The 27,523-nt window shown below is 42.9% G+C and overlaps 1 protein-coding gene across 1 annotated transcript in view; it reads right to left on the bottom strand.

Annotated features, from left to right (window-relative positions):
* The window catches only part of LOC132818269 (coiled-coil domain-containing protein 68-like), a 77,738-nt gene that overhangs the window by 11,632 nt on the left and 38,583 nt on the right, over window positions 1–27,523 (bottom strand). Inside the window, exons 5-7 of the mRNA XM_060829096.1 lie at window positions 15,044–15,169; window positions 12,743–12,871; window positions 8,555–8,649 (exon numbers count right to left, since the gene is read on the bottom strand). Of these exons, the coding sequence (XP_060685079.1) occupies window positions 8,555–8,649; window positions 12,743–12,871; window positions 15,044–15,169 (350 nt within the window). The remainder of the gene's footprint in view (window positions 1–8,554; window positions 8,650–12,742; window positions 12,872–15,043; window positions 15,170–27,523) is intronic.

Genomic DNA, 27,523 nt, shown 5'->3' on the forward strand with positions numbered 1-27,523 from the left:
GCAAAAGCCCTTCATCAGGAATAAAGGCAGTGAGCTGGAAGCATGGAGAGATAAGCTAGAGGGGGGTGGGGTGGGGAGAGAGTAACATAGAGTACAATGGGTGAGTGGGGGAGGAGAGGAAGGTGATAGGTCAGGGAGGAGAGGGTGGAGTGGAAAAGAAGATAGGCAGGTTGGACCAGTCCGGACAAGTCATGGTGACAATGCTGAGCTGGAAGTTTGAAACTAGGATGAGGTGGGGGAAGGGGAAATGAGGAAGCTGTTGAAGTCCACATTGATGCCCTGGGGTTGAAGTGTTCCGAGGCGGAAGATGAGGCGTTCTTCCTCCAGGCGTCTGGTGGCGAGGGAGCGGCGGTGAAGGAGACCCAGGACATCCATGTCCTCGGCAGAGTGGGAGGGGGAGTTGAAATGTTAGGCCACAGGGCGGTGTGGTTGATTGGTGCGGGTATCTCGGAGATGTTCCCTAAAGCGCTCTGCTAGGAGGCGCCCAGTCTCCCCAATGTAGAGGAGACCGCATCGGGAGCAATGGATACAATAAATGATATTAGTGGATGTGCAGGTAAAACTTTGATGGATGTGGAAGGCTCCTTTAGGGCTTGAATAGAGGTGAGGGAGGAGGTATGGGCACAGGTTTTACAGTTCCTGCGGTGGCAGGGGAAAGTGCCAGGATGGGAAGGTGGGTCGTAGGGGGGCATGGACCTGACCAGGTAGTCACGGAGGGAACGGTCTTTGCGGAAGGTGGAAAGGGGTGGGGAGGAAAATATATCCCTGGTGGTGGGGTCTTTTTGGAGGTGGCGGATATGTCGGCGGATGATTTGGTTTATGCGAACGTTGGTAGGGTGGAAGGTGAGCACCAGGGGCGTTCTGTTCTTGTTACGGTTGGAGGGATGTGGTCTGAGGGCGGAGGTGCGGGATGTGGACGAGATGCGTTGGAGGGCATCTTTAACCACGTGGGAAGGGAAATTGCAGTCTCGAAAGAAGGAGGCCATCTGGTTGTGTTCTAAGGTGGAACTGGTCCTCCTGGGAGCAAATACGGCGGAGGCGGAGGAATTGGGAATACGGGATGGCATTTTTGCAAGAGATAGGGTGGGAAGAGGTGTAATCCAGGTATTACAATAGGTGAGTGGGTGTTTGGTATGCTTTCCTTTATTGGTCAGACTATTGAGTACAGGAGTTGAGAGGTCATGTTGCGGCTGTACAGGATATTAGTTTTGGAATATTGCATGCAATTCTGGTCTCCTTCCTATCAGAAAGATGTTGTGAAACTTGAAAGGGTTCATGAAAGATTTACAAGGATGTTGCCAGGGTTGGAGGATCTGAGCAATATGTAGAGGTTGAACAGGCTAGGGCTGTTTTCCCTGGAGCATTGGAGGCTGAGGGGTGACCTTATAGAGGTTTACAAAATTATGAGGGGCATGGATAGGGTAAATAGACAATTTTCTTTTCCCTGGGGTGGAGGAGTGCAGAATTAGAGGGCATAGGTTTAGGGTGAGAGGGGAAAGATATAAAAGCATCTAAGGGGCAACATTTTCATGCAGAGGGTGGCACGTGTACGGAATGAGCTGCCATAAGAAGTGGTGTTGGCTGTTACAATTACACCATTTAAAAGGCATCTGGATGGATATATGAATAGGAAGGGCTTAGAGAGATATGGACTGGATACTGGCAGGTGGGACTAGATTGGGTTGGGATATCTGGTTGGCATGGATGAGTGGATTGAAGTGTTTCCGTGCTGTACATCTCTATGACTCTATGACTCTAAGTGGAAGCAATGTGCATTTTTGTGCTTCATCACTTCCTGAACCACTTGAACTGTGCCAGCATGCTCCACTGAATCAATAGGTTACATGTATTTTGATGGACACCACTCTGCAAGTAGGGGGAAAGCCAAGGAGGCAATTCCTACCATTGCCATAGGCTTCATTCTCTGCATTATACTCAATCTTCTAGCCAACTGAGCTGTCTGACCCCCAAAGTAAGAAGCGAATCATAAGAAAAAGATATACAGAAGGTGGGACCGGTCAAGACAGCTGTGAGACAGACATTAAAACATTTCACAGGTGTTCTGATAAATGTTCATGTTGAGAAAATCAAAAAGACCAAATGGATAATTTTCACTTCCACAGCTTGCATAGAAACCTATTGGAGCAGTTCACACAGTTAATATAGAATCAACTTGATTTCAATGGAAATGAAAATTGGGCAGGAACTGCAGAGGACAATAAGATCATTAGACCATAAGACTTGGAAGCAGAATGAGGCGATTCAGTCCATCGATTCTGCACAGCCATTCAATGAGATCTGATAAGCCTTATCTCTACATGCAGAGATGCTCTACAGCGATCTCGAAGGAGGGTGCCTGTAAACAGAAGGGTGGATTGAAGTGTGTATACTTCAATGCCAGAAGTATAAGAAATAAGGTAGGTGAACTTGCAGCGTGGGTTGGTACCTGGGACTTCGATGTTGTGGCCATTACAGAGACGTGGGTAGAACAGGGACAAGAATGGCTGTTGCAGGTTCCAGGGTTTAAATGTTTTAGTAGGATCAGACATGGGGGTAAAAAAGGGGGAGGTGTGGCATTACTTGTCAAAGATAGTATTACAGCAGTGGAATGGACGATGGAAGAGGACTTGCCATCTGAGGTAGTTTGGGCTGAGGTTAGAAATAGGAAAGGTGAGGTCACCCTGTTAGGTGTTTTCTACAGGCCTCCTAATAGTCCTAGAGAAGTAGAGGATAATATTGCGAGGATGATTCAGGAAAAGAGTGAAGGTAGCAGGGTGGTTGTTATGGGGGACTTTAACTTCCCAGATATTGACTGGGAGAGCTATAGCTCGAGTTCATTAGATGGGTCGCTGTTTGTCCAATGTGTGCAGGAGGGCTTCCTGACACAATATGTAGACAGGCCAACAAGAGGTGAGGCTATACTGGATTTGGTTCTAGGTAATGAACCAGGCCAGGTGTTAGACTTGGAGGTAGGTGAGCACTTCGGGGACAGTGACCACAACTCGGTGACTTTTACTTTAGTGATGGAGAGGGATAAGTGTGCGCCGCAGGGCAAGAGTTATAGCTGGGGGCACGGAAATTATGATGCAGTGAGGCATGACTTAGGATGTGTGGATTGGAAAAACAGGCTTCAGGAGAAGAACGCTAATGAGATGTGGGGATTGTTCAAGGAGCAGCTACTACGTGTCCTCGATAAGTATGTACCAGTCAGGCATGGTGTAAAGGGCCTTGTGAGGCAGCCGTGGTTTAGTAAGGAATTGGAATCCCTTGTGAAAGGGAAGAAGGCGGCATATGTAAAGATGAGGCGTGAAGGTTCAGTTGGGGCGATTGAGAGTTATAAGGTAGCCAGGAAGGATCTAAAGAGAGAGCTAAGAGAAGCGAGAAGGGGACATGAAAAGTCTTTAGCTGGTAGGATTAGGGAAAACCCAAAGGCTTTCTATAGGTATGTCAGGAATAAAAGGATGACTAGGGTAGGTATCGGTCCAGTCAAGGATAGTAGTGGGAAGTTGTGTGTGGAGGCGCAGGAGATTGGAGAGACACTAAATCAATACTTTTCATCAGTATTCACTCAGGAACAGGACACTGTTGCTGATGTGAATATGGAGTCACAAATGATTAGAATGGATGGCCTGGAAATATGCAGGGAAGAGGTTCTGGGAATATTGGAAAGGATGAAAATAGATAAGTCTCCTGGGCCTGATGGCATTTACCCCAGGATCCTATGGGAAGCTAGGGAGGAGATAGCAGAGCCATTGGCCTGGATTTTTATGTCGTCATTGTCAACGGGAATAGTACCAGAGGACTGGAGGATAGCGAATGTGGTCCCCTTGTTCAAGAAAGGGAGTAGGGATAGCCCTAGTAACTATAGGCCAGTGAGTCTGACTTCAGTGGTGGGCAAAGTCTTAGAGAGAATGGTAAGGGATAAGATTTATGAACATCTGGATAGGAATAACGTGATCAAGGATAGCCAGCATGGTTTTGTGAAGGGCAGGTCGTGCCTCACAAACCTTATTGAGTTCTTTGAGAAGGTGACTAAGGAAGTGGACGAGGGTAAAGCAGTAGATGTGGTGCATATGGATTTTAGTAAGGCGTTCGATAAGGTTCCCCATGGTAGGCTAATGCTAAAACTACGGAGGTATGGCATTGAGGATACATTAGAGGTTTGGATTAGGAATTGGCTGGCTGGAAGGAGACGGAGGGTAGTAGTTGATGGACTATGTTCATCTTGGAGTGCAGTTACTAGCGGTGTACCACAAGGATCTGTTTTGGGACCATTGCTTTTTGTTATCTTTATAAATGATCTAGAGGAAGGGCTTGAAAGCTGGGTAAGCAAGTTTGCGGATGACACAAAAGTCGGTGGAGTTGTGGATAGTGAGGAAGGAAGTGGAAGGTTACAGCGGGATATAGATAAGTTGCAGAGCTGGGCAGAAATGTGGCAAATGGAATTCAATGTAGCTAAGTGTGAAGTCATTCACTTTGGTAGGAGTAACAAGAAGATGGATTACTGGGCTAATGGTAGGCTACTTGGTAGTGTGGATGAGCAGAGGGATCTTGGTGTCCATGTACACAGATCTCTGAAAGTTGCCACCCAGGTAAATAGTGCTGTGAGGAAAGCATATGGTGTACTGGGCTTTATTGGTAGAGGAATTGAGTTCCGGAGTCCTGAGGTCATGTTGCAGTTGTATAAGACTCTGGTGCGGCCTCATCTGGAGTATTGTGTGCAGTTTTGGTCACCATACTATAGGAAGGATGTGGAGGCATTGGAACGAGTGCAGAGGAGGTTTACCAGGATGTTGCCTGGAATGGTAGGAAAATCTTATGAGGAAAGGCTGAGGCACTTGGGGCTGTTCTCATTGGAGAAGAGAAGGTTTAGGGGAGATTTGATAGAGGTGTATAAGATGATTAGGGGTTTAGATAGGGTCGACACTGAGAACCTTTTACTGCTAATGGAGTCAGGTGTTACTAGGGGACACAGCTTTAAATTAAGGGGTGGTAGGTATAGGACAGATGTTAGGGGTAGATTCTTTACACAGCGGGTTGTGAGTTCATGGAATGCCCTGCCAGTAGCAGTGGTGAACTCTCCTACTTTATGGTCATTTAAGCGGGCATTGGATAGGCATTTGGAAGTTATTGGGCTAGTGTAGGTTAGGTAGGATTCGGTCGGCGCAACATCGAGGGCCGAAGGGCCTGTACTGCGCTGTATCTTTCTATGTTCTATGTTCTATGTCTGGATTTTCACTATAGCCTTTGATTCCCTTACTGATTAAAAATCTCAGCCTTGAATACACTCAACTACCTAGATTCAACAACTCTCTGTGGTAAAAGAGACCATTCACAGGTAAAGGGACATCTGGTAAGTGGGAGGTTTCCAAAAGCAAGATAATTAGAGTTCAGGGAAAGTACGTTCCAGTTAGTGTGAAGAGCAAGGCTGGCAGGAGTAGGGAATAGTAGAGATATTGAGGCTCCAGTCAAAAAAAAGGAGGCATATGTCAGGTACAGACAGCTGGGATCAAGTGAATCTATTAAGGATTATAGGGGGTGTAGGAGCATGCTTGAGAGGGAAATCAGGAGGACAAAAAGGGAACATGAGATAACTTTAGCAGATAAGGTTAAGGAAAATCCAAAGAGATTCTATGAGTATATTAAGTGCAAAAGAGCAACTAGGAAGAGGATAGGGCCCCTTAAAGATCAATAAGGCCATCTACATGTGGAACAAGAGATGGGTGAGATCCTAAACAAAGATTTTACTTCAGTACTTACTATTGAAATAGACATGGAAGCTAGGGAATTCAAGGAAATGAATAGTGATGTCCTGAAAAGTGTACACGTTACAGAAGAGGAGGTGCTTAACACAAATAAAAGTAGGACATGATTGTGTGTACCCCAGGGCATTGTGGAAAGCAAAGGAAGAAATTGCAGTGCCCCTACTGGAAATATTTGTGTCTTCTACAGCCATGAGTGAGGTGCCAGAAGACTGAAGGGTGGCTAATTTTATGTCACTGTTGAAAGGAAAAGCCAATGAACTATAGACTAGTGAGCCTGACATCAGTTGGAGGGATTCTGAGTGATAGGATTTATATGCATTTAGAAAGGCCAGTCAGTATGACTTTGTGCATTGGAAATCGTGTTTCTCAAACTTGATTGAGTTTTTTGAAGAGGTGATTAAGCAGATAGATGAATGCAGAACAGTAGATGTTGTTTGCCTAGACTTTAACAAGGTCTTGAAAAAGGTCCCCTGTATTATAGAATGGTTAGTAAGGTTAGATCACATGGGATCCAGAGAGAGCTGACTAATTGGATACAAAATTGACTTGACAATAGGAGTCAGAGCATCATGGTAGAGGGTTGATGTTCACAATGAAAACCTATGATCAGCAATGTACCATAAAGATCAGTGTTGGGTTCACTGTTAACGGTAAAGAAGGTTAGCTAAGACTACAATGGGATTTGATCAACTGGACCAGTGGGCCAAGGAATGGCAGATGGAGTTTAATTTAGATAAATACAAGGTGTTGCATTTTGGTAAGACAAACCAGGACAAGACTTACTCAGTTAATGTTAGAGCCCTGGGCATGTTGTTGAACAGAAGGATCTGGGTGTACATGTACACAGTTCCCTTAAAGTGGCATCACAGGTACACAGGATGTTGAAGAAAATTATTTGCCTTCATCGATCAGAGCATTCATTATAGAATTTAGAATCATATTACAGCTATATAAGACAATGGTAAGGTCACATTTTGAGTACTATTCTAGTTGCCCTGTTATTGGAAGGAAGTTATTAAACTGGAAAGAGTGCAAAAAAGGTTTTACAAGGATATTACTGAGACTGGAAGGTTTGAGTTATAAGGAGAAGAGAAAAGGCTGGGACCTTTTCTCTGGAGTGTTGGAGTCTGAGGGGTAACCTTTTAGAAGTTTATAAAATCATGAGTGACAGTGAAAAGGTGAATAGCCAAGATCTTTTCACCCTGGTAGGGGAGTCCAAAACGAGAGGACGCATGTTTAAGGTGACGAGGGAAGATTTAAAAGGGACCTGAGGGGCAATGTTTTCACACAGAAGGTAGTGTGTATATGGAATGAGCTGCCAGCGGAAGTGGTAGTTAGCTAGTACAATTCCAACATTTAAAAGACATTTGGACAGATAGATGGATAGGAGAGGTTTAGAGTGACACAGGATAATGCAGGGAAATGGGACAAATTCAGTTTAGAAAACCTGGTTGTCATGGACAAGTTGGTCCAAAGGATCGCTTTCTATGCTGTATGACTCTGATTCTATCAATTCATTACCAGCTGAGTGAAGAAATTCCTCCCCAACCCTGTCTGAAATATTGAATCCCTTATTCTGAGATTATGGTCCTCAGAATCTAGAATTAACCAGGAGAGGAAATAACCTTTCTCTACCTACCCTGTCAAGTCTGCCAAGAATCATACATTTTTCAATAAGGTTGCCTATCATTTTTTTACATTCCAATGAGTACTAGCCCAATTTACTTAACATTTTTGCAAGGTTTGTGAAGCTTTGTAGCTCAGTTTGAGGATTAGGGTGTAGGTTTGCTCGCTGAGCTGTAGGTTTGATATTCAGACGTTTCATTACCTGGCTTGGTAGCATCAGCAGTGGCGACCCCTTTCACTTGGAGGTTGCCACTGATGATGTTACCTAGCCAGGTAATGAAACGTCTGGATATCAAACCTACAGCTCAGTGAGCAAACCTACACCCTGTTTAACATTTCCTTACAAAAGAGTCCCTCCATACCTGGTTTGAGCTGAATAAACTATCTCTGGGCTACCTCCAGTGCCAGTATATATTTCCATAGATAAGGGATCCAAAACTGCTCACAGTATTCCAGCTTCTAATTAACGCAGAGTACAATTTTAGCAAAACCTTCCTACTTTTATACTCCATTTCCTTTGAAATAAAGACTAAAATTTGCCATTTGCCTTCACTATTACCTTCTGAATTTGAGTGCTGGCTTTTTCAGATACATGGTTGAGGACTCTCAAATCTCTCTGTTCTGTAGCATTCTGCAGTCTTTCTCCATTTAAATAATATTCAGCTCCTCTATGCTTCTCAAATATTTCCTTATTATAGTCTATCTGCCAAGATTTTGCCCATTCACTTAACCTGCCTGTTGGTTCTCTTTGGATTCTTTGTGTCACCACTTGCCTTCCCACCTATTTTTGCATCATTCATAATTATGGCAAGAGTACATTTAGTCTATTAATATATATTGTAAATAATTTTCTGCTTGACTGATTTAAAGGTAAAGTCAAGAGTCCTATCAGACCATAGGGCTGCTTCATTATTAGAGAGATGAGTATCTTCATAAAGGGAGAGGTTGAGAAGGACAGTCATTGATAGTAACCTCAGGGGGTACGGGAATTAAACCCACTCTGCTGGCATTGCTTTGCATCACAAACCAGATTTCTATTTAATGAGCTTGCCAACTCCCATTGCTGAAGGTTAAAAAAACTTAGCTCCAATAGACAAGAAATGGAAAGTATTAGACTATGGAAGACAAGCTGAAACATTTGTCATTGTAGTAAAACCTCCTACCTCGATGAGCCATCGGGAACATCCATAGAAGTAGAACTCTTCCATTCCATGTTATTTTCCATAGACTGCTTCCTTCCTATCAACTCTTTCTTCTCCTAAATAAATATTTGAATCACAATTTCAGGAATTCTCTCAGAATACAAAAAGTTTAAAACTTAGAGAGCTAACATTAATTTTCATATAGATTTAAGGAATTAGGAGTGACAAAACACTGTTCATCCAACTTGCTCTTTTGTTTAGGCCTTTATTTAGGATTCGTAGGAGACTTTATTTTCCTCTCATACAATTTTAATTAATGTATTCTTTTAAGGTTCCTTTGTGTGCTATTTTGAGACTGGTGTTAATTCATGAAACAAGTTGTGTTAAAATAGAACAGAAGGGAATTTTGTGTGAATATACTAACTAGTGCATTGCCAGAGGAAACAAAACTTTAGAAATGTTATAATCTTGCCTCTTTCTCAGTCTTTACTGCATCTTTAATAACACAAAATAACATATTTTCATTATTGCCATTAGGAATTTTGTAAAGACTGAGACTTTTGGACTGTATCCAAATAAGTAGTGAAATATAAGCAAGGGTAAAAAATGAGGTCTGCGGATGCTGGAGATCACAGCTGAAGATGTGTTGCTGGTTAAAGCACAGCAGGTTAGGCAGCATCCAAGGAATAGGAACTGATTCCTGATGAAGGACTTGTGCCCGAAATGTCGAATTTCCTATTCCTTGGATGCTGCCTAACCTGCTGTGCTTTAACCAGCAAAACATCTTCAAATATAAGCAAGGGTACAATTATAGATCCTGAGAAAGATGCTGCTGATGAAACTTAACTGGTGTGGTAGCATCTGTGGAGAGAAAACACAGTTAATGTTTTAAGTCCAATGACTCTTAATCAGAATGTTTCTGATGCACAGGTGCTGCCAGACCTGCTGAGTTTCACCAGGAATCTCTTTTTTGTTTTGTTTCAGACCTCCAGAATTCACAGTTCATTGTTTGATTTATCTGAGAAAGGTGTTTTGATCCCTGAGTGAATTGGATAACCTAAGCATCATTAGTCTGGATGGATAATGGAGCATGTTCTGCTACTAAGGTCTCTTTTTTTTACATCTGGACAATTTAACTGTTTAGACTTTCCACTTACGGTGAAGCAGCAAGTATCTTTCATGAGTTGAATGCCTGATACAGATTAAAACCCATCACCACGTGTCTCAGCTTCAAATAACTCCACACAAGGAAAGTCTCTCTTTTGCACAATTTCTCTAAATAGGCTGCACTTTACAGACAGAAGGTGAATTAGTAATTGTTCCATTACATGTCCAGCAGGGATCACCCTATCCAGGAATTTTCCAGCCATCTGGAGTCAAACTGCAAAGATCCCAAGTCTGCTGACAGGTCACCATCAGCTTGGGAATGTTGCAAAGCTGTCTGCATCAGAACTTAATTGAGACAAAATCAAAATACTGCAATTATGAAATAAGAATAATAAAAAAAAGTGGAAATACTCAGTTGTGTCAGGCAGTATCGATGGAGAGAGACAAGAGTTAACTTTTCAGGTCAATGACCTCTCATCTGGATTCTGGATTCTGATCATCCTAGTTTGGAAGATAAGTTGTCAACCTGAAACATTAACTCTATCTGGCATGTGGCTGGTCCTGCAGGCAGCAGGAAGACAACTTAATGTGGTGGGTTGGCAGTATCCCAGAATGCTGCTGCATTCCCTCCTGCACCAGACTTAAGTTCTGAGTGGGAACATCCAAGCTCATCTTTCATGCCCAACCACCAAGTGAGGCTCTTAATTGGTCAGACAACATAAGGACCTGATCCTTCCTGGGCTGAGATTATCTTCACACCAGATGAGATGAAAAGGAAGTCAGCCAACCCAACGAGCAGGCTAGTCACTGGCAGATTATCAATTATTGAGAGGTTCACTCAAACAGCACAAGTTTGTGCTTAATTGAGGGATTGGAAATAGGGCAGAATCATGGCTACTGAGAGCCACCCCTGATCCTTGCTTCTGACATCTTTCTCCTGTGACCTCAATCCCATCCAAAAAACAAAGACCCTTACCTGACGTCTTGCTCCTCGTGATCTCGGTTATACTCTAGCAGCAGTTGCAGTCTGCTGAAGACGAGAGCTGCATATCTCTAATTGGCCAGCTGCTCTCTCTGGGCAGGCATTGTGTCAACCCACCCTTACGTCTTTATTTTGGAAGAAGGCCCATTGCTTCCTTTCAAACTGCTTGACTGGAGGGAGACACAGAGAGTTCTGCTCAGTCAAAATCCGTATGGGTTTCTTGCCATCTTTTTCAGCATGAAAACCTGACCTTTCATGAGGAAATAGACCAACTTCACCCCTTAGAATGGTTGAAAAGTAGTGTGTATGGATTTTATCGAGCAGAACCTCTCTAGGGTCATTACAGGCAGTGATTTTGTCTTGTCTGGAGCTGTGATTGGAAGGGAAAGCATAATTTCCCCCATGCAGGGAGCCAACATGTTAACTTGCCAGCACCATTCCTCACTGGAACAGTTCCCCAGAGGCTGGATCAAGATCAGGAATGCTGTCTGCCTTCAAAGTGACAGACAGTCAGTTGAGGTAAGTTAAAGAGCAATTAAAGCTAATTATCAGAGGATGACTGGAATTTCCCAATCAGCCTGTGAGATCTACCCGCAGCATTAACAGCATGGATACCAAAATACTGCCTCTAAGCAGACTCTGCCTTCTCCTGTTGCTGGATGCCTTAAAGGAGCAATTTCTTTTAATTTCAGATTTTATTTTTAAGTTGCTGAGAGGCTGCCTCATAATGACATACTATGGTTTCTTCTGTGCTGGAGGGCCACCTTTCTGACCCCACCCATTGGACAGCAAGTACATTCTCTCACCAATCAATGGAAAATTCCTTCTAACATGTTGCTGCCTTGGGCTCTGCATTGGATACCCCAGCATCAGAGTCCTGACCTAGCAGGAAATTGTGATCTATGAAACAATATTGAAGTTGAAGGACACTTAAAATGGACCCCGATCTCAAACACATTGAAAATCTTTCTTCTCTTGGTCAGGCTGCTTAGAGTCATAGTTCCATAGAGATGTACAGCACGGAAACAGACCCTTCAGTCCAACGCGTCCATGCCGACCAGATATCCTAACAGAATCTAGTCCCATCTGCCTGCTCCCAGCCCATATCCCTCCAAACCCTTCCTATTCATATCCCATCCAAATGCTTCTTAAATGTTGCAATTGTACCAGCCTCCACCACATCCTCTGGCAGCTCATTCCATACATGTACCACCCTCTGCATGAAAAAGTTGCCCCTTAGGTTTCTTTTATATCTTTCTCCTCTCACCCTAAACCTATGCCTTCTAGTTCTGGACTCCCCGACCCCAGGGAAAAGACTTTGTCTATTTATCCTATCCATGCCCCTCATAATTTTGAAAACCTCTATAAGGTTATCCCTCAGCCTCTGACGCTTCAGGGAAAACAGCCCCAGCCTGTTCAGCCTCTCCCTGTAGCTCAGATCCTCCAACATCCTTGTAAATCTTTTCTCAACCCTTTCAAGTTTCACAACATCTTTTCGATAGATAGGAGACCAGAAATACATGCAATATTTCAACAGCGGCCTAACCAATGTCCTGTACAGCCGGAACATGACCTCCCAACTCCTGTACTCAATACTCTGACCAATAAAGGAAAACATACCAAATGCCTTCTTCACTATCCTATCTATCTGCGACTCCACTTTCAAGGAGCTATGAACCTGCACTCCAAGGTCTCTTTGTTCAGCAACACTCCCTAGGACCTTACCATTAAGTGTATAAGTTCTGCTAAGATTTGCTTTCCCAAAATGCAGCACCTCACATTTATCTGAATTAAACTCCATCTGCCACTTCTCAGCCCATTGGCCCATCTGGTCCAGATCCTGTTGTAATCTGAGGTAACCCTCTTCGCTGTCCACTACACCTCCAATTTTGGTATCAGCTGCAAACTTACTAACTTTACCTCTTATGCTCGCATCCGAATCATTTATGTAAATGACAAAAAGTAGTGGGCCCAGCACCGATCCTTGTGGCAGCCCACTGGTCACAGGCCTGGAATTTCAAACAAGGTTAGCAATATTGGAGTGGTCGGATTTTATGCTCCAACTTATCGTGCACCTTAAGGTCTCCCAATAGAATTTTCTCCAGGCTCATTCCATTTACCTTCTCCATCCTCTCTATTAGTTTTTCCAGTTCCGTGGCTCTATTCTGTTTCTGCTGAAGTTGTAAGACCAGGTTATTGTAATTTTCCACATTTCTCTTCAAACTTTGTTCCTGCTCCTCAGCAAAAGTCTGAAAAGGAAGTGAAACATTTCAGAATAGGTCATAGATTTGATTATTGCAATTCTTATAAGCTGTAAATGAAAAAAGAGAAATAAAACAAAGAACCGTGGATCTGGAGATCTGAAACAGAAGTTGAAATTGCTGGAGAAACACAGTAGGTCTGGCAGCATCTGTGGGAAGAAAGCAGGGCTTTGGGTCCAGTGATTCTTCATCAGCAGAAGAAGGGTCACCAGACCTGAAACGTTAACTCTGCTTTCTTCCCACAGATAATGTCAGATCAGCTGAGTTTCTCCAGCAATTTCTGTGCTTGTTTAAAAAAAACTGCTTTTTAGCGACTGTGGTTCCAACATCATTCTCATGGCTTTAGTTCATCATATAACATAGACAATGAGTTAGAACATAGAACATAGAACAATACAGCACAGAACAGGCCCTTCAGCCCACGATGTTATGCCGAACATTTATCCTAGATTAAGCACCTATCCATGTACCTATCCAATTGCCGCTTAAAGATCACCAATGATTCTGACTCTGCCACTCCCACAGGCAGCGCATTCCATGCCCTCACCACTCTCTGTGTAAAGAACCTACCCCTGACATCCCCCCATACCTTCCACCCTTCACCTTAAATTTATGTCCCCTTGTAACACTCTGTTGTACCCAGGGAAAAAGTCTCTGACTGTCCACTCTATCTATTCCCCGATCATCTTATAAACCTCTATCAAGTCACCCCTCATCCTTCGCCATTCCAAAAGAGAAAAGGCCTAGCACTCTCAACCTATCCTCGTATGACCTATTCTCCATTCCAGGCAGCAGCCTGATAAATCTCCTCTGCACCCTCTCCAAAGCTTCCAAATCTTTCCTAAAGTGAGGCGACCAGATCTGCACACAGTACTCCAAATGTGGCCTTACCAACGTCCTGTACAGCTGCAACATCACCTCACGACTCTTGAATTCAATCCCTCTGCTAATGAAAGCTAGTACACCATAGGCCTTCTTACAAGCTCTATCCACCTGAGTGGCAACTTTCAAAGTGCTATGAACATAGATCCCAAGATCCCTCTGCTCCTCCACCTTACTAAGAACCCTACCGTTAACCCTGTATTCCGCATTCTTATTTGTCCTTCCAAAATGGACAACCTCACACTTGACAGGGTTGAATTCCATCTGCCACTCCTCAGCCCAGCTCTGCATCAAATCTAAGTCCCTTTGCAGCTGACAACAGCCCTTCTCACTATCCACAACTCCACCTATCTTCGTATTGTCTGCAAATTTACTGACCCACCCTTCGACTCCCTCTTCCAAGTCATTAATAAAAATTACAAACAGCAGAGGACCCAGAACTGATCCCTGCGGAACTCCACTTGTAACTGGGCTCCAGGCTGAATATTTACCATCTACCACAACTCTCTGACTTCGAACGGTTAGCCAGTTCTCTATCCAACTGGCCAAATTTCCCACTATCCCATGCCTCCTGACTTTCCACATAAGCTTACCATGGGGAACCTTATCAAATGTCTTACTAAAATCCATGTACACTACATCCACTGCTCTACCCTCATCCACATGCTTGGTCACTTCCTCAAAGAATTCAATAAGACTTGTAAGGCAAGACCTACCCCTCATAAATCCTCACAGACAGACAACTTGCTCTCAGAGCTGCTGTTGAAATGTTCATTTTTCCAAGGTTGGGGGAGACCAAAACTAGAAGGCATAGGTTCAAGGTGAGAGGCGAAAGGTTTAAAAAGCATCTCAAGGGCAACAGTTTTATGTAGAGGGTGGTACGTGTATGGAATGAGCTGACAGAGGAAGTGATGGAGGCTGGTACACTTGCAACATTTTAAAGGCATGTGGTTGAGTACATGAATTGGAAGGGTTTAGAGGGATATAGGCCAAATGCTGGCAAATGGGACTAGATTAATTTAGGATATCTGGATGGTATGGACCAGTTGGACTGAAAGGTCTGTTTCCATGCTGTACATCTTTATGACTCTTTGTGGACAAAGCCTGATCTCCAGCATACATCCTGGATATTTTGGTGAAGTATAGACACTGATCAAATTCAACTACTACTAATGTGTTAACTTCTATAGATATGAAACTCTGTTAAATGTTTGCCATCCTTGTTCTGTCTTTACGTTTTAATTTTTAAGTTTCAGTAAGATGCTTAATGACACTGACCTGTAACTTGTGCTTCTCTTCATCATGTCGTTGTCTTAGTTCATCCATCTGCTTTTGGTAATTTTCGAAAAGTTTTTGTGAGGCTTTCCGAAGTGCTGCAGCTCCTGCTTCTTGACTGGCCTCCAGCTAAACACATGAAGTATTTAAACATGAGAACCACGGTCAAAACATGACACCCAACAATAGACATTCCCACCATTTTCCTCATCCTAAATGGGAGCTCAGAGTATTTTGGGGAATGCATTAGCATCAATTGAGGATTGGTTAAGATGGAATGTTGGGATCAGTATGTCTTTTTCAGGTTGGAAAGATGTAATCACAAGAATCAGTCCTGGGGCCTCAAATATTTATTACCAATATCAATGACATGTGGCAGTGCATCCATATTTGATGGTAACACAAAAAAAAAGTGGGAGGTCATGTTGTAAAGAGTACATAAGGAATCTGCAAGGTGATACAGATAGGTTGAGTGACTGGGCAAACAATTCGAATTTAATGTAGGAAAGTGTGAGGCTATATACTTTGGAAGGAAGAATAAAAAGGCCAACTTTAATTTAAAAACAAACGTCAGACTTCAAAAAAAGTACAACACAGATGGGTCTGGGTGTTCTTGTGCATGAAACATAAAATGTGGGTTTAGCAAGAAATTAAAAACATAAATCAAATTTTGCCTTTTATCATTGGAGACTGAAGTTTAAAAATCAGAGAAGTCTTGATACAACTGTATAGTGTGTTGGTGGGGCTGAACCTGAAATAATGTCAACAGTTTTGATCCAAAGAGGATACACTGGCACTGGAGGCTATTCAATGAAATTCACTGGGCTGATTCCTGGGGTGAAGAGTTTACAAATAGGGAGCTCTGAAGATGGGTCACTGGACTCAAAATATTAACTCTGCTTTCTCTCTCTAGATGTTGCCAGATCGACTGAATTTTTCAAGCAATTTTTACTTTTGTTAGTGTTGTACAAATACGGAGGGCTTGTTACAACTGTACACAGGTAAAAACAATGACTGCAGATGCTGGAAACCAGATTCTGGATTAGTGGTGCTGGAAAAGCACAGCAGTTCAGGCAGCATCTAAGGAGCAGGAAAATTGATGTTTCTGGCAAAAGCCCTTCATCGGGAATGCTGAAGGGCTTTTGCCCAGAACATCAATTTTACTGCTCCTCGGATGCTGCCTGAACTACTGTGCTTTTCCAGAACTACTAATCCAGAATACAACTGTACACAGCATTAGCGAGGCCTGACCTGGAGTATGGGTACAGTTTTGGTCCCCATATTTAATAAAGGATATACTGACAGATTAAAAGAGATTCATGAGGTTGATTCACGTGTGGTGACCTATCAAGAATGGCTAAGCAGCTTAGGCCTTTATTCATTAGAGTTTAGAAGAATGAATCTTATTGAAACACACAAGATTGTGAGGAGGCTTGACAGGGAAGATGTTGAGAAGATGTTTCTACCAGTGGGGCATCTTGAACCATTTTGACATGGTTACAGAACAACAGGACATAACAAGAAAAAGATTTTCTTTTACCAGATGGCAATGATTGTCTTAAATTCTCCACTTCAAAAAATTGTAGAGGCTAGATCACGGAAAGTATTTAAAGAGGGGTAGGGTGGACTTTTTAAATATCAGGGTGTTGATGCTTATGCTGAGCTTGCATGAAAGAGTAGTTGAAGCCTATGGCAGATCAGCCATGATCTTGCTAAATTGTGGACCAAGCTTGAGGGGCAAATGTCCTACTCTTGCTGCTATTTCTTATTTTGTCACATACTCGCTGACTTACAAACAAGGAGCAGGAGTAGGCCTTTCAGCCTCTTGAGCATGCTCTGCCATTCAATAAGATCATGGCCAAACTGAGTGTAACTGCAAAAGATCATTCCCACCTAACCCTGATTAACTTTCAGCCTCTTACTTAACATGAATCAATGCATTTTAAAAATAGTCAAGAACTTTGGTTCCATCAACTTTTCAGGAAGACATTTCCAAAGACTCACTCCTATTAAATAGGCGGCTCCTTGACTGTCCCGTAAAAGAAAACATCCTCTGTCAAGATCCCTCAGGATCTTCTTACCCTTCTAAATTCCAGCAGATAGACATCTAATCTGTCCTATCTTTTCTGGTAAGACTTATTCCAGATATGGTAAACCTCCTCTGAACTGCTTCTGTCCTTACATCCTTCCTTAAATGACATGACTCATAATGTATGCAGTGCTCCAGGTGTTGTCTCACCAATCCCCTCTAGAACTGAAGCATAAGTTTTTACATTTGTATTCAATTCCTTCAGCAGTAAATTAAAACATTCCATTCGCTGTACCTGCAAACTAACTTTTTGAGAATCAAGCATGAGAAGACTCAGATCCTTTTGTATCTAAGAGCTTGACATCATTTCTCTCATCATTTAGATAATATTCCTCTTTTCCATTCTTTCTTTCAAAATGGACAATTTTGCATTTTTTCCACATTGTACTCCATTTGCAACATCTTCCTTTACTCAGTTAAACTATTTATATTCCTTTGCAGTTTCCTTATGACCTCTTCACAACTTAATTTCCTTCCTTTCTTTGTGTCATTAGCAGATTTAGCAACAATTCTTCTGTCCCTTCATCCAAGTAATTTATATAAATTGCAAAGTATTAGGGTCAGAGTAGACGATCCCTATGACACAGCAGTCTTGCCAGCCAGAAAGCAACCCAGTTATGCCTATTGTCTGCTTCCTGTGACCTAACTAAATCTTCTATCATGCCAATATGTTAGCACAACATATGAGCTCTTATTTTCTACAACAACCTTTAATGAGGCATCTTCTGAAAAGACTTCTGGAGACCTAAGTACAGTATATCTGTTGGTTCTCCTTTATCTACAGCACTTGTTTCTTCCTCAAAATACTCCAATTGGTTGGTTAAACTTGATTTCCCATTCACAAAACCATGTTATCTTTGTTTACTTATCTTGAATTTATCTCAGTGTCTTGCCATAACTTCCTTAAAAATAGCTCTAAACACTTTCAAAATTACAGATGTCAAGTTAACTGGCTTATCTGCTTTTGGGTAGTTGTTAGTTCTAGAAAATGGATTTTTAAAAAAATTTCAGCACCTTTAATCAGTATCAGCTGGTTGGCTTATATTGCATTTAGATGTCAGATATACATTTCTGTCCTGCGTCATAGCCATTTTTAAAATTCTTGTACATAAGTGTGATCTTCTTCATTTCCTCACCAAATATTCTCTCTAACTGAGATTACGGTTAAGTGCAGATCTTTCATGGATATTTCACTGGAGTTGAGTTGGCCAGAGCGGTGTTAGTTGTTACTCCTGACTTCACAGGCCGGATGCATGGAGTCCTGGAATGGCTGAGGAGCATTAGCTGCAGCAATGGCATAGCAAGGACGGTTGACTGTGGTAGACCTGGACCGTTGACTCTTTCGGCGGTGAGAGGTGTCGGTGCCCAGAGCAGGGTTCCTGGCTCCTGTAGGCGAGGACAGGGGACCTTGCAGAAGTGTTGGAGCCGTGTTTGAAACCCCAGCGGATGAAGATAAACTCTATTTAAGTACTTTCTCTATATTCCTTTGAATTTCAAAATGGCTCCAGATTGTGGCAACAGAACAGTTTTCATTGTATCTCCTCAGATATATGTGATGATAAATCATTCATTCACTCATTAGCATTGAATCAGTAGCAACTCTATGTATATGTCCAAAAGGGACTGGGTTAAGACTGCCAAAATACATTCCACAGAGGGGTTAATGAGACTGACAGACAAGAAAACCTTCATTCCTTCATAAGGCTAACTTTACAGTGGGGTTAGGAATAACAAGGAGGTATCTGAATGACCGGAATGGGGAAAGCTCAGCAGGTAATCTCATCAAAAACACATTCTGCACATGAGCAATGACAAATTGAATTAGGGAATAAAGCCCTAGCACTAAGCTATATAACACCTTTAAATGGGATTCGAGATCGCTCCAGTAACTGTATGAGCAATTGTGTGTAGGGCTGGCTAAATGTCTAAATAATCCAGTCCATCAATAACTATTTGCACTTGGAAGTAAATACAGCTTGGAACATGTACTAAATCTCTCAGTACACCTCCTACACCCAAAATCAGTGTTCCACTTTAAAATGAAGACCCAATGAAGTTATGCTGAAGCAAAGAAAAGTTTACAAATGCTTTGGAGTGAATCAAGAGTGCCTTTGAACAAAATGTCTTGGAGAATCAAACAAAATGTTCTAGAGATCAATACATGCTGTCAAAAAGTCATTTTTAATAAATGCAGATCATGAATCTGCTATTGGTGACGTGGGTGGAATGCTCCCCTGATTCATAATGAGTCAGAGAACAATTTTGTCTGTGTGAGCTGGGCTTGAAATTTGAAATTGGTCATGATGAATGACAGGATTCAAAATGGATACATTTAATAAGATTGAACACCTGAGAAAAGAGAAAACTCAGACAATAAGGGACTTTGATGGAAGGTCACAATTGTAGATTAGATCTTTCACTGGGACCACAAGCCACCTCCTGTAGTCATAATTTAATTATTCATATTAGGTTCTAGGGCTTGAAGATTACTCAAATCAATATTTTATCATTTTTCAAATGCTGCATTTCCTACTGCCTGTGAGCTTCAGTGACTAAAGAAAGCTCATGACATAGAAAGCTGCAGCATTAAAATAACTGTATGAATGCCACATTCTAACACCACAGACCATGCTGATGTGCATTCTGATTAAATTGTAAAGAGCTGTTCATAGTTACATACATTAAGGATCTCAGCAATTGTTGTAAATGAGACATTGCTGCAGTTGTTACAAGATTGCTGCAGTGGTGGTCTTGGAATCGGGATGAGTAGGAACATGGGATAAACACAGCCAATCAGGCAGCATCCAAGTATCTGGAGAATTGAAGTTTCAGGCACAAACCCTTCATCAGGAATATGGGAGTTGGACATTTGGCCCCTATGTCCTTCTCTGCCAATTGGGAGGCTGTAATCAGGGCAGTGAGAGGTGGGAGGAGATAGATCAGAGCCTGAAGAAGAAATCAGGCCAGAAATGTTAGATCTGGAGGGGCCTTGGTCTGGCTCAAGATCAAAGAATGTGAGCACAATTCCTGTCTGCCATATTGGAAGAATAGTTCATGTCTGGAAAATGGACAGTGTGTGTGGTCAAATTTACAGACCAGTGCATACAGGTTGTTAACACCAGGTAGAAGAACTGATGGCTAGTAGTATAGGTTTTTTAAAGGGGACATACAGTACAAGAAAATTGGGGAAGTGGAATTATTATTGGACTGTTAGTCCAGGGACGCAAGTAATGTTCTGGAAAGACAGGTTCGAATCCTGGTGGAATTTGAATTCAATGAAAATCTGGAATTAAGAGTCTAATGATGACCAAGAATCTATTGTTGATTGTCAGAAAAATCCATCTGGTTCACTAATGGCAGTTAGGGAATGAAACTGCCATCCACATCTGGTCTAGCCTACAACTGACTCCAGACCCACAGCAATGTGGTTGACTTTATGGGCAATAAATGCTGCTCCAGCCAGTGAAGTCCTCACCCAATGAATGAATACAAAATACAAAATCAACTTTAATTGATTCTTCTGGTGCAGCCAGACAGGCAGGCTGTTAAAAACAAGATTATTGACACAATCAATTGAAAATTACCTCCAATATTTTCCAACAGGATATGCATATTCCTAAGTAAGCCAGGAGTAACAGGAAGTTATTCAAGGCAGGGCCTTTATATGTCAGAAAGAAGACAACGTGTTTTTAACCTGTCTATAGAATTTCTGGGAATGAACAGGGATGCGGTGGAGTGTATAAGAGCTGCTTGGTCTTTGTCTCCTGTCAGCTGCTGTGCATCATTTATACCTTTATTTCAGGATGAAAGTGGGCCAATGTGAATCAGACCCAAATCTCATTCAATATTTCCAATGAGTAGGCACTCAATTCACTGGAGCAACTGCCCAATTGAAAATTACTTGGAGTTAATACACAAACAGCACTATTTCAATATTTAAAAAAAACTGACAGCATTCTCTGTTTCATTTCCTTGGGTAATGTTTTGATCACTCAGAGTCAATAGGTCTTGTTTAAAATTTAAACTTGGCAGTTAACCATCTGCCATCGTTAACTGATACATTCCCCACAGCAACCCATCTACCAATCAGAGTCTACTTGCTAACCAATCAGTACTTTCCTCTTATACAGTATTGTTGGGATCCATTATTAAGGTTAGGTAGTGTAAGAAACTTTATTGTTAGGTAGTGCTCACGTAAGGTAGTATTAGCAAGTCTGGAACTTGTTAGCTTTACTAGACAACAGTAAGCCATTATGTTACACTAAGAACAGACTGAAAAGCTGATGGCATAGCCTGAAGAGGCCCCAGGGAGGGTGAGAGATAACAGGACATTGGAGCCATGTCTAAATGCACGTAGCTCAAACTGAGGTAATAGAATGTTATCAGGTGAGAACCAATGCCATACTAAAATTCTGCATTTTACCAAATAAGGATGTAACTCTGGAATGTGAGAGAACAAAAGGATAGACAAATTAAAAAATAGTCAGAACGCGCCTTCTCCAGTGAGCTAGACACCTCACTGTACTGTGTACGATTCTCTCTCATTAAACCTGTTTATACTTTTAATCAGACCCGGTGTCTCTCTCCTCCAAACGAACACGGGGACAGAAGATCTGTCTCAACAGATGGTGACCCCGACATGATAGGAGTAGAGACACACCTGTTGGCAGGGATTGAGAGCTCGCCGGACGGACGGCCACTCCTAATCGGGCTCAGAGACGCCCTTTATACAAAAGATCTCCAGTAGGGGTTTGAATACACTAAATTCTTATTTTGTTTGGTGTCTCACAACTCTTTGCCAACCGAAATTCTGGGCTTGTCTGCCCGGGAGAGAATCGAACCGTTTTGTTTTATAGTAACGAAAGTCTCTGGGTCAAGGATTGAAAGTCCTAGAGATGAGTAAGTAGAGTAAACCGGTGATCAAGAGTGGTGAGTCATTTTTGGATGCAGTGCTGCGAAGTTTTGGTGAAGAGATAGTTTTGGGGTAAAGCGGATACTTCCCCTACGCTTTGGACTGGGTTGGGGTAAAGTGGATACTTCCCCTGTGCTGACGAGTTTGGGTAAAGCGTATGCTTCCCCTTGCGCTGACGAATTTGGGTAAAGCGTATGCTTCCCCCCGCGCTGACGAATCTGGGTAAAGCGTATACTTCCCCCCGCGCTGACGAATTTGGGTAAAGCGTATGCTTCTCCCCGCGCTGACGAATTTGGGGTAAAGTGTATACTTCCCCTGACCAGAGGACAGTGTTGACTGGAACAGGCTTTGTCAGGAGTCGAATTACAAGGATTTGAGAACCCAATTTCTGGACCGTATTTCAGTAGCCGTCCCGTCCCGCAATATAATGGAAGTATTTAATAGGGGCTCACGAACCCCGACGCACATAAGTTGAATTCCTAGAGTGGGGGGGCATTGGGCAAGGAGAGAGAGACAAAGACAGAGGACAGGGGACAGAGACAGACACAGAGTTACGGACAGAGCGACTGTGTGTGTGTGTGTGAGAGGGAGTCTGTTTATGAGAAAGATAGAGTCTCTGGGTGTGTAAAATCTGTGTGTGTATAAGTATTTCTGTGTTTGTAAAAGTCTGTGTGAGAAAAAGAGTTTCTATGTGTGGAAGTCTGTGAAAAAGTCTGTATTGTTGCCCAGAGAGAGAGAGAGAGAGAGAGAGAGACTTGCAAAAGGCTGCTCAACTAACAGGCAGTTTAACACTTTGTGCTCTGACTTGAATTCATCTGTTTGATAGTGATTGAATGTTTAAGTCTTGTCACCTAGGGCATAAGTCCCGGGACTGTTTTGGATGTGATTATTATGGTTGTTTAACATGATTTAGATGCATCTGTTTGTTTGGTGATTGAATTCTTGTTTTTGTTTCTAGAGCTTGAGTTCCGGGACTGCTGTTTAAAGTGATTTCTTTTTATGTGAACTTAACATGATTTTTTAAGGCTAATAACTCCTGTTCTTTTATGAGTCATGACTCCCTAACTACTTTTCTTACTAACCTCTTTTATTTTTACATAAAAGCAATATATGAAGGACAGTCGAAGTTTCGTTCGACAGTGGGTAGTTGTAAAAACGAAAATTTCCATGGTTATTATCTGTGACCTTGGATTCGACCATTGTGCATGCGTTAGAAGTTTTTAACTTGAATTGACGAATTGTTGTAAGACAGCTCTGATTATTTTTACGACCTAAAGTATTGTAATTGAGAAATGATTGGTCAGGAGTACATAAGAAAACTAATTTTGGATCTAAATTAGGGTACTAAATCTGGACGATTACAGTGGATTTCAAAATTGGGAACTGTATGCATTTTACATTTTAAATATTAAACACTGAATAAATGGACGTAAATATATAAATATGCTTACAAGTTAGGAACAGGCCTTAAAGTTAGTCAAGCACGAATTGATAAATTGGTGTTTGAACATATGGGAAGATAGGAACATTGGAAAATTTCTTAAAAGAAAGAAACAGGGAAGAAAATAACGACTTGTCCCCTTCGGGAAGTGTTGATAGGGGACAAGGAGATTGGGTTTGTGTGTGACCCCCTCACCAGTGGGGAGGTCGGAACATTTAAAAGGAAATGACGGTCCTGGTTGAGAATCCAATAGGATTGTCAGAACAAAATAATTTATTTTTGAGGCCCAGTCTGTATTTGTGGGCTGAGTTAATGTCTATTTTGAATATACTATTTACTGCGGGAGAAAGGAGACTTATATGGGGATGCTGGATAGGGAAAGATACGGAAGATAGAAGGGTGAAGTGGGATAAAACCATTAAATGAATTGTTAGGAGGGGCACAGAAAGTGTTTGTAAAGAGAGAAAGGACGAGTGACAGGAGCAGAACGCGTAAATGATGGTAGCTGCGGTTGATGAGGTAATTAGGAGAAGAATGCAACCAAAAGTGAGCAACCGGAGCAGCGAGTGATAGCATGTAGGGCAGAGAAGAAAGGGGATAGGGAGAGACAAGGAGGAGCTTTTGATAGAGAGTTTGAGCGACAGGGGCAGAGACGAAGGTCTCCACAGGCAGGATGCCATTATTGTGGAAGGACATTTGATACTGAAACAAGATTGGTGGCTCAGGATTTTGAAGGGAGGCGCATACAGGGAGGCAGTGTTAGAGTGGCCACGGAAGAAGGGATAACGGATGAACAGGGGACACCACAGGGGAATGAACGCGATGTGGGCAACCCGGTCAGCCGGGAGGATGCCATTATGCACCTTATTGAGTTACAAGACCGCGCAAGTGCGGCCGAGAAAGGTGAGTGGGAGAGCAAGGGGGCGGTGGCCCAGACGATTTGTGTGGGGACTTCGCAGCATCGACTATGGAGATCGGCAGGCGGAGAGGTAGTGGCGCCCCGGTCCCTGCTCCCTACACTATTTGCTGAACTCCATGGGCCGACGCATGTGGCACTGACTAAGGTCCTCCTGGCAGTGCGGGCTCATTGGTGGGCTCTCAAGCTACGGGAACAATTGGAAAATCTGAGAGCAAAGTGTAAGATTTGCAATGAGCATAACGCTCGCAAAGTTCTTCCTCACCCACTACTTACTTTCCCAACACCCCTCGGCCCGTGGCAGGAAATCTGCATGGACTTCACTGACATGGGGGCCAAGTGGCGCACGCCAGACCACTACAGGTTCCTCCTGGTGATTGTGTACCGTTTTTCCCGGTGGGTGGAGGCAACGCCAACAAAGAAGGAGGATGGCGAGGTAGTGGCCAACTGGCTGCGAAATGAGTTGATCCCCAGACATGGGGTGCCCAGGCTCGTTTGTACCGATAACGGCACCCACTTTAAGAACGAACACCTAGCCCGTGTGGAGGCAGCGCTGGGAATAAGCCATAGGTTTGGCAGTGTATACCATCCAGAAAGCCTGGGCTTAGTTGAGCGGGCGAATAGGACCCTGAAGGGCAAGATAGCGAAGGTCCTGGCGGGGACCTCCATGACTTGGGTACAAGCACTGCCCCTGGCTCTTATGTCCATGCGCCAGGAGAAGTGCGGAGACACCTTCCTTTCCCCTCATGAGATTCTGACCGGTAGACCCATGCCCGGACCTCGCTTATCACCCCGGTGGGAGGACACCTGGGACTTCATGAACCAGGGCATGACCCAGTACATGCAGGTCTTACACGAGATGGTTAAGCTAGTCAGGCAACAGGTGACCGATGCTCGGGAAAGGAGGCTGGTTCAACGGCACCGCTCTTGGTGGGGGAGGAAGTTTACCTCCGGCACCCAGGCAGGACATCCTGGAGTGAGCAGAGGTGGCAAGGGCCATTCCGAGTCACCGAAGTGGCTAACAACACCCTGAGGGTGGACAGGGAGGGGGACAATAACTGGCACCACTTTTCGCACTGTTCCAGATCTCCAAAAGGACAATCACTGGCGGAGGGCGCTCCCGGAGAGGAGACGGAGAGTGGTGGTGATGATGTCTGAACCAAGGCGGACTGGTCATCTTCTCATAGGGCTGGGTCTGTGCTTTGCGGTACGGCTCTCCATGCAGGACCCTTGTAACTCGAACTATCGACCGAGCCCTTACAGGCAAAGATGACCACCTTTCTTCGCCCCCACCTTATCAAGCTGTACAGCAGGAGTGCGCAGGCGCTCCCTGTGCGACAGTTGGCATGGCCGAATTTGAGATGGAGGGGGACCTCCCACCCCCATGTTACGACTTTTGAGTGCTTATGTCTGTTATGTATTATTTCACTGCTTCTCGTGCCTTAACGATTATATGCGAACTGGAGAGGCGCCTAGAGTAGGGATTTTTTGCGACGCGGATTGCTTTGTGAAGTTGTATGCTGCTTAGGGACGCCTATCCCCTATAACTATGTCTCCCTAGAGTCAGACAAGCCGGGTTAAGCTAATTGGTCGGTCTTGCAAAGGAGCGACGGAGGGGCGCTCACTGACCATCCGGATCCTGACTGCTGCGCGCGAACTGCTGTATTTTGTGTGGCCTCTTTCGAGGCCAAGGGAGGGAGTGTTGGGATCTATTATTAAGGTTAGGTAGTGTAAGAAACTTTATTGTTAGGTAGTGCTCACGTAAGGTAGTATTAGCAAGTCTGGAACTTGTTAGCTTCACTAGACAACAGTAAGCCATTATGTTACACTAAGAACAGACTGAAAAGCTGATGGCATAGCCTGAAGAGGCCCCAGGGAGGGTGAGAGATAACAGGACATTGGAGCCGTGTCTAAATGCACGTAGCTCAAACTGAGGTAATAGAATGTTATCAGGTGAGAACCAATGACATACTAAAATTCTGCATTTTACCAAATAAGGATGTAACTCTAGAATGTGAGAGAACAAAAGGATAGACGAATTAAAAAATAGTCAGAACGCGCCTTCTCCAGTGAGCTAGATACCTCACTGTACTGTGTACGATTCTCTCTCATTAAACCTGTTTATACTTTTAATCAGACCCGGTGTCTCTCTCCTCCAAACGAACACGGGGACAGAAGATCTATCTCAACAAGTATAAATGTTGTTTTCTACTTACAATTTCGTTGCTTGCAATTTTGGCCTACAAGACAAAAATTCTTCAATGAAATGTGCCTTTTTCAGCAAATATTCAGATGATAAAATCATTCATTTAATAGTAGATCTTTGAGTGCAGTTTTTGACACTTTATTGAAAGGGCAGAAGGCCAGGAGTATGTATATGGTCTAGGATGATACAGGTGTGAACCTGGATCTTCGAATGACTTAGGGAGGGTGTTAAAAAGTCTCATCTGTAAGTTCAGACTGGGAACTTGGATTGTAAGGTGAAGAAGTAATACGCAGCAGCTTTCAATTTCACCCCAAAGTTCCAGCTGCCAAGTAGTCAGGCAATCCATCTCCATTTAGCCCCCTACTCCATTAGTTGGGCTATAGGTGTCACTCAGTTTATATACAAACAAGGTGCAAGAGTAGGCCACCTGACCCTTCAAGTCTATTATGCCACTGAATAAGATCATGGCTGCTCTGACTTTTACCCTCAACTCTACGTTCCTGAATAACTCCAATAACCTTTCATTCTTGGTAATCAACAATCTACATACCTCTGCCATAAAATGTTTTCAGTTTCCATATCCAATACCTTTTGAAGAAGGGAATCCAAACAACTCATAACTCCCTGAGAGAAAACTGTTTTCTTCATCTCTGTATAAAATGGCCAAACTCTTATTTTTAAATGATTATTTTTAGTTCTAGAAACCAATTTGCCACTCCTTATCAATCTGATCCCATTTCTTTAACATTTTGGAAATGCCCAATATTGGATTATAGTATAAATTTATTATTACAAACAGTTCTAATAAATGCATCAGCATAAGGCCTATATATGCAATTTTGTTCATGTTTACATATTATTCCGGGTCAAGTGCTAAACTAGAATGAGTTATTCAAGAGCAAGATAACTTTAACTAACA

The sequence above is a fragment of the Hemiscyllium ocellatum genome, chromosome 1, assembly GCF_020745735.1.
Source record: "Hemiscyllium ocellatum isolate sHemOce1 chromosome 1, sHemOce1.pat.X.cur, whole genome shotgun sequence".
NCBI lineage: Eukaryota > Metazoa > Chordata > Chondrichthyes > Orectolobiformes > Hemiscylliidae > Hemiscyllium > Hemiscyllium ocellatum.